This window comes from Varroa jacobsoni, unplaced genomic scaffold, assembly GCF_002532875.2.
Source record: "Varroa jacobsoni isolate VJ856 unplaced genomic scaffold, vjacob_1.0 scaffold_1347, whole genome shotgun sequence".
In the NCBI taxonomy this organism is placed as follows: domain Eukaryota; kingdom Metazoa; phylum Arthropoda; class Arachnida; order Mesostigmata; family Varroidae; genus Varroa; species Varroa jacobsoni.
Window position 1 is genome coordinate 128,489 of NW_019214249.1, and position 12,142 is coordinate 140,630.

Genomic DNA, 12,142 nt, shown 5'->3' on the forward strand with positions numbered 1-12,142 from the left:
AGTCCATTAAAACTCAGAAGCGATCCCCTCAAACTGAAAAAATAAATAAAGGGGTGTATTGTTTCTTACTGCAGGAACAAGCTTAGATTATATTACCTGGGTAGTAACAATAAAAGATTAGCACGATTAACTTGAGTCGTGTCCTCCAAACGTACGATTACCAGTTGTTCAGATAATTAACTAACGTTTAAACAAAGTAACTTTATTTTATAGTCAAGTTATGAACCGAAAAGTTTTTTGTTCACATCTGTGAACTCGGACACAGTAGAACTAACGAGAGCTAGTCCTAAATTGCAAGGTTCTTCTCTAAGTAATACCTTCGTGGCGCTGGCAGCAGTTATACAGACATTTTATCGTACCTTTGTGGTGGCGCAGTGCTAACGTGCTTTTCTACTAAACTTAGGGGAATGTCTTAACTTTAAAACTAGGCTGAGATGCACGTAGCATGTGCTAGAAAAAGAGTTGGATCTTTTGAGTTTTACGTCCGGTACCGCCGTTAAGCATTCCATTATATGGCGCTAAAAAAAAGGCCAGCTATCCGGAACAATAATGTCCAATGCAATGTTTATTACTACACATGTTATGATATTTATTATCTAATGCTTCAAAGGAAAATGGGTAGGTCTAAATCGACCTAAACAGAGCCTGTAGCGGGGCGTAGAATTCGGGAATGAATTCAACCAAAGGTTAGATACCTAAGAGCTGTACGTTTGCAAAAATAGATAAAATATGATTGACAGCTAAGTCAACGATATGTTACATGCCATTCCGCCAATAGCTAAGAGAGTCCATTTGGCTGCATCCTCGCTATGACGATTGTGAGAGTGGTGAGTGAGCAGACTTACGACCCGGCAGCAACGAAGCTTCCGTTCGCGCAATTATTTTAACGTGTGTTTTGCCGTTTATAAGGTTGGTTGACGATTAGACGGATGGGCAGTACCAGGGGCCGAATGGACGCCGCTCTTATGGCCTTGCTAATCTCCATATCCGCATGGCTTAATACAGAGGGTCCACGTCTATAGGACGTATTAGATAAAAGTATCACTAACCTAACTGACATATTGTTTGATTTGTAGAAGAACAGAGAAAACATCATAGCTTGTTTGAATTTAATACATCTTCAAACTGTACAGACTATATGTATAAATCGGTTCAACTAGTTGATCGAACACAATCATTGTTTTTTGTTGGTAGTACGATGGTAAATTTAATTACCATTCGAAGCGTTTTAAATGCTATACGTTGCTTATATCACTGTATTATTGATACTCTTTTTAGTGAGGTTCTTATCTATACACACTATATGCTCTTCTAGTAGTTTTGTTTCACCATTAATTCCTTTTAGTAAAAAGCCAGCGTAGTAAAGCCTGGAAGCACACTATCCTGAATTTTTATTGGCGATTACTTGCGATATTATTGTTTTTTCATTGCAACCCTTAAACGAAGACCTATATGAAAATAACAGTCAGTAACGTGCTACTAGGATAAATAAAGCTTACCTAATAAGCAGTTACATCTTCATGCAAATTTGGGGTTATTCTGAGACAAAGTAAATGTTTCAAAATATTTTTCTGGGCACTTATCCTATTCCTTCTATCTATGATAATGCAACCGTTTGAAAGCAACAATATGCAGTCAAAACATTACCATAAGAACATCGATCTCATATTGAGTGATGGTATCTCCTAGAGACTTGTTACACTCTCGTCAAGATTACGCCAAAAGATCCATACCTAAAAACGAGTATTTTAAGTCATCACTAGACGCTACCAGGGTATACGTAATTAGAACTATCCGCGCTTCATTCGATACTCGCGTATGAATCTACATGTGTAGATCACATTGTTACAAAGAGACGGTCAATAATAATAATTCAAAGAGCGGAGAGTGTTAATACTCGATGTTATCAGACAACTGCCAATACTTATTAAGGAGCATGTCCTTTGCCGATTTCGGTTTCTATCGGCGACAAGCGAAGTGATAACGAAGGTGACGTATCATTAACTACCGCGAAGGAGAAAGTTACTCGCGTTTAGACGTATAGACTTATAGCAGCCCTTCAACCTGGGCGCTTCTGTCGTCGTTGTTTAATAAAAACCCTCTCGCAACAAATGATGTGAATGTTTCTCTTTTGCCTCGGGGCATAGTACACCAACACAAATCGTTCTAAGCGACACAACTGCTGCGTAGATAAACCGTCGTAGATAGGTGTTTAAAGACATCGGAACTGTAGACGGGGCAGAACCGAGGTGAGTCTTTCACTATTCTAACTAGTGTTATGTAAAAGGTTATTTCGTAATACATATGAAATGGCTACGTTATATTCATATATATTATGCTCATTTACTGCAACGTGGGTGAGAAAATAACTTGACTATTTTGGGCTGAGTTCTTTAGCTTTTTAATATGTTGTTAGGAGCTGCCCGTGCTCCAAAACAATCAATAATATTTTTTCAGTTTATTTCATCAGCTGTTTTTGTAAATTAATCGACTTTGTTTACAGCCTAACTTCCGTAAAATGAAGTGCCTCCGTAAGAATAAGTTAATTATTCGATTAAGTTTCTTGTCAGTTACAGGTCAGTTACAATTTAATCGATTTAGCGAGTCGGTTTTATAAAGGAAAACAAAAACATTCAGCATATTCAGTCCGATTCCGCTGTTCGCATTAGAAACAAAAAGATGTGTATATATATATATATATATATATATATATATATATATATATATAGGTAAAATTATGCTAATAAACATAATCACGACATACGTAACTAACACGCATAGCTTTTGCGACTGAAAGAAGTAGGTTAATGTTCTATCTACACACAAAAATTAATAATCAAGAAACATCACATGCGATTTTCAACATGTAGCAATGTAACATGCAACATATTAATTTATCAATTAGTTAACCTTTCTTTTACAGGACGCAATATGACTTGGGTGATTTTTACGGCCGTTGCACTTCTGATTGCTTTAACAAGTGGCCCAGGTTTGTTTGCTGCTAGCACTTGGGCAGAAAAACGATGGGAAGCCCGCTTCGATGCATGTGGACAGGTACGATTAAAACTAGCCTTTATGCCGAGTATGTCAAATTAGGGTTCCAGCCTTTCCCCAACTGCAGGCTTCGTACAGAAGCAATTAAGCCTCTAAATAAGCTTCAAGGGAGTCGCATGTTTTAAAGTCAGTTTGGCTTTTGCATTTAGCTGAAACATTTAAATATCGTAAATAATTTTCCTCGCTTTGATATTCCCAAAACAGATTGCTCAGTCGTTCATTTATTTATATTTATGAAATTGGTGGACAAGCTTTTCGAAATGATCACAAGCTGCTGATTCAAGCAGACCTATGTGACATTTTTCATATAATTTGAGGTATCTAAACACAGAAGAGAGAGAATCGTTCTACTTAAATCATGGTTATGGAAGCAACGGACAAATAAAAATATATATTCATTAGACATAGTGCTGCTTGAATTCTAAACATCGTCTCATGAAAGCATTCTATCAATATAGTAAAATTGGGTTTAGTCCGATTCCAGAATAGGCATTATTATTACCATCTTTCAATCGTTAGATCCGTATTTGTGACGCCGCTTAGTTTACAAATACAAACCAGGTTGCATTCGTTTTACCAATGCTAACATACACTATTCTCCGCCATCATATAGTGGTCAATTTAAATAGCTGGCTAAGAATATAAACAAATAGGAATTGTAACCCATTTATTTTCTACAATGAGTAACAGCTTCTGAGTAGAAGAACATTGCTAGCGCCACAGCACTCTATCGAACCGTCGTCGATGACTTGCGCCTGCTCCAAGCCAATTATTTTGTGTTTAGCTGTAACAAATCAATTGTTAACCGACGAAGGAAAGCGAATCAATATTTAGGTTGGATTGTGTTCTACGTTTGTCACCATTTCAGAGCAACAGTTATGTACTGATTAAGAGTCCAGACGATCAGGAGTGCGCTGTCCTTTGTGGCCTTCTCCCGACACCCAAACTGATCCCCCTCCCTAATGGAAGCATCTGTATGACTAGCAAGAAGGAACCAGGTAGGACAGGCTTGCTCACCACACATTTTTTGCTAATTACGGGTTTCCAGCGTGCGCTTACTTTTACCTGACTTTGTTGCAACGTGTTCACGCGTACACATATATGAATGATTGATTAGACTGATTGTTGCGTGTCTAATTTGCGTATAGGGACCTGCAACAGAGGCGAATGCTTTGCACGTGAAATGACCCCGGAAGAAGCATTGGAGCAAAGAGCATCGACGATTAGACCCGGCCGAAAAACTACCTTTGGAAGACGAATCATTGATCCTTGAGCACAAGATCATCCAGTAATGCACAATACGTCAGCAAATGCCAATTAACAGCTAAGAGTGTGGCCAAAAAAGATGCGACGCAAATAAATCGTTGATTATAAAAACTCCCAGAAATGACTTGTCTATCGACAACGAAGCTATAAAACGGTGGCATTAGGGCTCTCATTGAAATGTTGTACGTTCAAACGCCACTGTACGAAACGTATTCAATATAATAGGCCTGTGTATCATAGTTCTACGAACTCGAGCAGCATAGCAGTTCGTAGAAACTAAAATCATTTGGAAATATACCTGTTTTCTTAACATTTAAGTATCGTACGATCATGGAGGGCCTAGCTTGCTTGTTTGCTTGCTTTACGGTGTAGTGAACAGACTCTCGACGATTTTTGAAGGGCGTCGCAGTTAAGGCTTTTGATATTCTTTTCTGGGTTTCCTGATTTTCAGACCGTCCACTGACTTTTAAATATATTGAATTGTGTATCGTATACGTTCTTTCTAGTCATCTACGTCTAGCCTAAAATCAGGAACTACAGACTGTAAAGAAAGGGCTAGACGCTTGCCAGCTTGGTCTTCATAGATATGGCAATGTGCACAAGCTTCAATGTAACATCTAAAACCAATATAGATTTCGGGGTGGCCTAAGTAATCGCACACGCAGCTGAGACACCGCTATATTTGACTAATTACCAATTCTCAAATACATCCCTTTATAAACGTGCCTAATGCGACGGCGCATTTCGCATGATGCCAGCTAGCAGGCAGGCGACTGGTAGACACTCAGCAAGACTTCTTAGAATTCCGCCGCATAGTTAGTGTAGCAGCGCTTGGAATAAAGATTCATTTCATTTTCTTTAGACCCGACAAGCTGCTTTGTTGGCTCCCGATGGAGGTGACACCCGACGAGTTATCGTTAGAGCATTGATTGGACATTTATGTTAATTAGATCTCGATTTTCGAGTTTGGTCACAAACTCACACCCAATTCAGCTAACCAACTGGTGGAGTGGCGGGAGCCTGTGGCATGCCAATTTCCCAATTACGGTAACTCATTTCGTCTAATGGCACAGAACAGAAAATAATCAAAAAAAACTTATTAGCGAGAGGTATAATGGCTTACAAATAGTCTATGAAATTGAATCTTTTCATACGAAAAATATCATAGAACGATATTCATTTGAATACCTAAAATAACAATAATCATCGTCATCATAATCAGTCTGGATTATAGCTTAGACGATATAAACACCGCTTGTACGATCGGTTTGACTATTTGACGGCCTCAGTTAAACAATAAAACGCCGGAAAAAAGCTATGATTGTAGAGTTTATAAACTAAATAGAGTGAAATGCACAGTCCTGTACTGCATGCGTATTACAATTTGGATATTTTCCAAATCATGGTAAAATATTCCATTGTTAACCTTGACCTGAAACAAGTGTGCTCCGCGCTTAGCTCTCATAATCGAAAGTCGATAATAACGTTTAGCCCGATCAGCTCTCCCTTTTATCGGAATCAAATCAAATTATGTTTTCTTCGCGTTTCAATAGTTTCTTTAAGATATCATGGCCGCGAGCATATTTTTTATTGCCGATTTACTAGTGGCTTGGTCTAAATTTTGCTACAGTTGGAACATTAAGCTTGATATATACAGTTTGATGATTATCACCGAACGAAAGTTGGTCAGTTCTTGAAAAGTCGTATTCTTTAAATTTGTCTAATTGGAACTAGCTAACATTATCTTTTCGAAATTAACCTGTAGGCTATAGATATGACGGCGCCCCCTGACGGCGTAACGAGAAAAGACAATGCTTGGAATTGGAGTGTATGCTGTAACCCCCTCTCCACTTCTCCTCACCAGGGGGGCGGAGCGTCGCGCTAGAAAGTCATGATTCTACGGGACGGCCAAGTCAGATGAGAGCTGATGTTCAGTCCTTGAGGATTAAAGCGTGACGAAGTTCTACAGCTGCGTTTTTCCGGCATTTTCCGCTGTCGAAGGTGTTTGTCTAATCCAGACAGATTAGGCAAGTGGCCACCTCGGCGCTGATCTAGTTTTGTTGAGTCAACTGTGCGCGAGTTCAACACAATGATCCTACAATCGCAACTCGTTGAAAAAGTGGAGCAGATGAAGATCAAGGAGTCAACAGGTGAGCTCCTTGAAAACGACGTCCTCGATCTACTGAAGACCCTAGAAAAGCTTCTGCCGGCTAAAAATGGCCGAAAAATGAGCGCTTTGGAGATTCTACAAAGTGCGATCGATTACATTTGGGATCTAAGCGAAGCGTTTCACGAATCCGACGACTGAAAGTCACCGACAGAACGAGTGATCCAGTTACTTTAGTTCAGAGTTTGTGCAACCATGTCAAAGCCGGGAGAAGGAGAACTCGTCGCTCCATGAAACGACTGTAACTTTCGAACCGACTGAGACCCTAACGAAGAAGTGATTACTGCCCGGCCGGAGACCGAATTCGGTATTCAAAGGCTACGAGGTCTTCCGCAGCGGCGGGTGTCAACTCTCGAACCATGAGCACCATCAGCTGCCCGCGGTCGCTCACCTCAAGAAACCTTCGGAACATTCTTAGACGCGGGACCGCGAGCTGTGATCACCATCAGCGTAAGCTCAGGACCTCGACACTCGATAAAGACTATTTATTATTTCTGAGTTTATCGGATGTATTTATTGTTATTTCGATACTCTCTGCTTGTTTGTTTGGAATCTGTGCAATAAACAACAAGTTAATTGTAAATAGATTGCATTGAGATACTGATTGACAAGAATGATGTTGTCCTCAAACATGGTGTATCAGCAATGTGCCGTATCATTCTGACGAAAAAAGCTCGAGTTTGCACGTCGCCCCAAAACAATTTATCTCTGGGTGGACAAAATATAAAAAATAAATAAATGAGACCGTGTGCAAATATACACCAAACGTACGTGTCTTGTTTTAGCTGTTAGACTAGAGCTAATCCTTCCTAGCTAGATCTTAGAAGTTCTCATAGGTGTCGTTAGGATTGTTGCGTAGAACGGACGCGGAATGATCTAAATACGCGAACGCAAGACTTGCGTGGTGGAACTTTCTCTGTGTTATTAAGCTTATTCTCGACCGCAATTGATGTGTCACCTATACTGTGGAGTTACTTCCTGAGCTAGCACATACTAACCTATAGGTATTGATAATAGTATGCTTTTTCATCGAAGATTCCGTCTATAATCAGAGTACTTGTATGAGATCAGATAATACATAGAATTTACTTTACGGGGGCATCGGATATCGCATAAAACATGCGCTATGAAAAATATTCTAATTACTTCTTGAGACCGGATGGCTTTCGCTATCCGACTTGCGTGACACCTATCAAACCTTGCTCCACGTTAGTTGCTACCTAATAAGATCTTGCTATTTGTCCCCCTTCGATACTGGAGCAAACTTAGAGCTTTTCGGCCTGGATCGAAGTTGGGGATCGGATACGTTACAACTGTTCTATTACCTTGTTACATCATCGTTACCGGTTGTCCTGTCGCAGTTTCAATTACACTGATTTGCAATGTAATCCTATTTGAACGTCATAATATAAAAAAATGTCAGTAATTTCTTAATGTGTTAAGTTAAGCTAATCTAGGCAACGCAATATCCTAATTACTTTGTAGTCCTTTGCTTTCAAATGTCCTATTATGGTGCGTTATTTTGCGGGGAATTACTTGGCTCTTTCGTGATAAAACTAGCTGTGATTTTCAGAGTTCTACAGAAGTATTAGGCCATTTGAAATGAAATTTCGCCATACCCTAAAAAAAGGAGGATAATCCTTTTTTTTTTTTCATACATATTGCTTACGTTTCAGGGTTTTTTCATCGATTTGAGCTAAGCGTAAAAAATCACAAAAACCCAATTTAAAGCCTTGATAATAGGCACATATATACTAATTTAATCGTCTAGAAGCATATGGCAAATAATGTATTCGTATTTCATTGTATGTATTTGACTCCTAACCAATATAATTGGAGCTTAACCTAAACGATGAAAAGAAAACGCTGTTCGAAGGAAAGATGAATTCTGTCCGTCAACGCTCAGTTGTTACTTAAGTTCACCTTACGCTTACGTTCACCTGTTGATTTGAAGAAAATGACAAATATACTATACGCGTCCAATGTACACCGTTATCCGCTACGCAACACTTCTGCATCTTTCTGCCAACTAATATAAGTTACTTGAGAGGAGCAACTTTGATCCGAGATTTGATCAATTTGTATTCGTTTTCCTTGGTTTTTCTTATACGTTTGATAACATGCTGCAATTTATCTACACGGTAAATCTTTTTATCTCTCTCCCCTACTTTTCTTTATATATTTTAATGTCGTCTAGTTAAAGCAGCTTTTATTTGTTTTGTGCTTCACAAAAGGAGCATCAAGATTGAGCGGCTCGCTTTAGCTACTAGGTACAAAGGCCGCATACGAAAATGAAGGGAGCACGTTAGGAGTGTCATTGTCAACTACTACATTCAAATAGATCGATGGGATTACTTGCCTGATCTGCACACAGTTATTCATAGTATGTGTAAAAGATTTCCGTCTCAGCGCCCACCTACCGCGCATTCGTTTACTCTAAACGGCAAGATTGTAACTTACACAACTTGTAACTGATCCAGTCGGTCGCTACTTTAATAAGTCGTTTTCCTTCACCTTCAATTTCACCAATTAGAAGATAAAAATCTAAGCGGTATTAATTAGTACATATCCTTTTGACATGATAATACATAGAACCATCTGTTACTATCCGAATAGCTGAAATTTCCAGCTTTGGTACTGAGGAATATACTAGCAATGATCGATAATTGCTTAGAATTATTTTCAAAGTCTTCATTATTCATGTAGAAGTCTTTACGTTGAACAGATCACTAGATCGATGTACCTGTTGCTTAGGAAATCCTGTTCAATCGAACATAAATCGGGATCCTCTCACAGTCAGGTGTTGTCTATAATTCGTTTTCATTTATTGTCATTGATGATATCCTGACTTATTTAGTCTACTGAAACACACATGCTTTTCGCGTGTCCCTTGTTCCTACACTGTGTCAAGTGTTTCTGCTTCTCTATATTATTGTCCAGTCACAGCACGGGACGGCACTCACGGGGATGTAGTTTCGTTCCCCGCCCACCGTTTGTATGAGCTTCGCCGATGCACGCACTAGCAGAGCGACAGACGCAAAAGCCATGTGTGTCACCCTCAGCATGAACAGCCTATCAGTCCTTACCGAGGAGCTCCCTGGCCGTCACCGACACCGAACAGAACAGGGTAAAGTAGGAGACAAACAAAGGCTCACCATAACATTAATAATAGTAACAGCAGTGGGAAAGACGGCAGACCCGAAGGAATATTATATCATCTAGACACCCTGATGTAAAATCTTATTATCTATGAAACAATAGAATCAATTAATTCGCGCAGATCTTAATCAAATGTTGAAGTTGTCACGCCTCCGCCATGACATCGTTCACCGCAACATAAGCAGCATTACGAGCACCGCCCTTTTCTGATCGGAGCAGCTGGTAATGCACACGAATCCGATACAACAACAACTATCGATAAAACATCGTACGGTGACGACGCCGCCACCTGTTGCGGTTTGGCGTTCTTTACGATAATCTGAGGTTCGTCAGATACCGTCGTCATATAGAGGTACATGGAAATACTCATAGGCATATATATGGCATTACAACCGGCACTTCTATTTGGATAGCCGAAGAAGATGGCTAACTGATCTTGCAGCACAAGACAATACTCTTGAAACTTGCTTATCGGTAGAAAAGCGTATAGGCGGGCCCAAATAATTAACGAATTCACTCTTAAAGTTTCGTAAGGGAAAGACGCAAGTCTACACATGAAACAACGATCACTTTCTCGTTTCGTAGAAGTATTTTTTAATAGAGAATAGGCTTGCTCCCGACCAAATATGATAAACAAAAGATTCTGTTACAGAAATTTTAATCTATTGTCGTAAAAGTCGGGAATATCTTCGTTCTTGCGTGGCGGTATTTTTAAACAGTCAAAAAAACTCATTAAAAATGCTACTTTCTGCAGTTGCGCGAAGACGATTTATATAATCCTTATAATTGCCATTCTGTTACTGAATCTGCCTTAGGCTAACCTATATCGAATTTCCAGTGCGGCCTTTGACACCGTCGTAGGCGTGATACCCTTTTATAATAGGCCGGAAAGGAGAGCTAGGCGTTTTACCACAGTACTTCAGTTCTTCTTATATAACTCGAACGAAGTTCCGTTCTCTCGTTGAAGCAACCTAGCGAGGACTTACTGAACTAATATACTATTTCTAGCCCGTTACTCTAACAGGGAATCCATATGGGCGCGGGATGTGCCTCCGGCGTTGATGTATCTCTCCTCCTGTGATGATTGTACGGCGTACGATTTACTGCCATGTCAAATCAATTGCGCGAGCACCTATGGGCTGTATGGGAGACACTCATGGGTATCTGCGATTTCACAAACCCATTCATGACGTTTCTATTGAAATCATGTAGTGTCTGTTGAAATGACCGGCCTAAGTTGCAAATAAATGTCGCTTTAGGCGTCACAGTGGACAATCACATTTGGCGATAATTAAATCTTTCTTTCCAAAAGCATGAACGACGAAAACAATCGGTTCTTACCTGTGCGCCACGAACACGTGCCTTGGTGCAAGGTGGTTAGCGGTTCAACTCCGAAATTCGAGCGACGACAACAACTCTGGCCAAAACGGTGGCCATCCTAAAGAATTGTTCTGCTCGCGTAGCTTTTTCCTCGTCGAGTAGTCGAGCGAGCAGCAGCTACCTACCTGCCGCAGTCCATCTGACGGGGACGGCCCCGTATGGCAAGCAGGCACTCCACCTAAGCCACTCTCAGAAGATAGGGAAGCTAAGCAAAGTGGCCACGGCAACAACAACAGCAACAACGCGGACACTCAGAACGATAACACCAGCAGCAGTAACTCCAATAATGCGGAATACTTTCAGCCAGTAGGGGGCTTCGCCGAAGCAGTCTAGTGGGGGTTGCGCCGTCGATCGTTGCGGCATTGTGGTCATGCGGACCTCGGCTCCGCGGTGTGTTTCAGCGTTTATTTCAGGTTCGATCTGTCAGTGATATTGAACCGCCTGCGCCATCGAAACAATATCATTATGATATCATACGACATATATGTAAAATGTCGGAGTCAAATTGGGAACAACAGTGCGACATTTAGCAGCGAGTGGCATTTTGCTCATAACGATCTTTTCATCGGATGCTGTATCGACAGTGTGCCCATGTGATCAGCAAACATCCTTAAGAGACACAGCAGTCCTTTGCATGTAAATGTTTTGGAAAGCAAATCACATAAGCCTGCCATAACGTGCTGCGGTGCGCTGCTGTGGCCGGTGCCACTAACGTCGGCTCCGGACTGCTTCGTGTCGCGATTGCAACACGCTTTGCACCTGCGCCCCTTCGACTGCGCTTCTTTTCCGCAGGCAGACTTGATAATATTGAGGGAGCGCGTATCGAGCGACCGAATAAGTGGCTGTTTGCGCTGCGCGCTGGCGACTTTCTGTTGGTTAACCGTCGGGAAGGCCACAGGTTGTAGCCGGCGATCCAGTCGCTAGTATATTGATGTGTGTGCCATGTCCGCTCTACCGCGAGTCGGCCGGGAGCGGGAACCGGGGAGCGCGCGGTCGCCAGCAGACTAGCGACTCCATAGAGAATGTGGTCAGTACCGCTGACCCCGCCACGATCACTTTATGTACCACTGAAGCACAGAAGGATCATATGGGGCGAGAGAGAGAATCCACTGTTGA

General features: G+C 41.0%; 1 protein-coding gene across 1 annotated transcript; it reads left to right on the forward strand.

Moving 5' to 3' along the window:
• The first annotated feature begins 2,048 nt into the window (after positions 1-2,048).
• LOC111269048 (uncharacterized) lies at positions 2,049-4,441 on the forward strand. Its single transcript, XM_022848375.2, has 4 exons — positions 2,049-2,249; positions 2,924-3,054; positions 3,923-4,052; positions 4,203-4,441. The coding sequence occupies exons 2-4, from the start codon at positions 2,932-2,934 to the stop codon at positions 4,325-4,327; spliced, it is 378 nt and encodes a 125-aa protein (XP_022704110.1). The 5' UTR covers positions 2,049-2,249; positions 2,924-2,931; the 3' UTR covers positions 4,328-4,441.
• Positions 4,442-12,142: the final 7,701 nt, after the last annotated feature.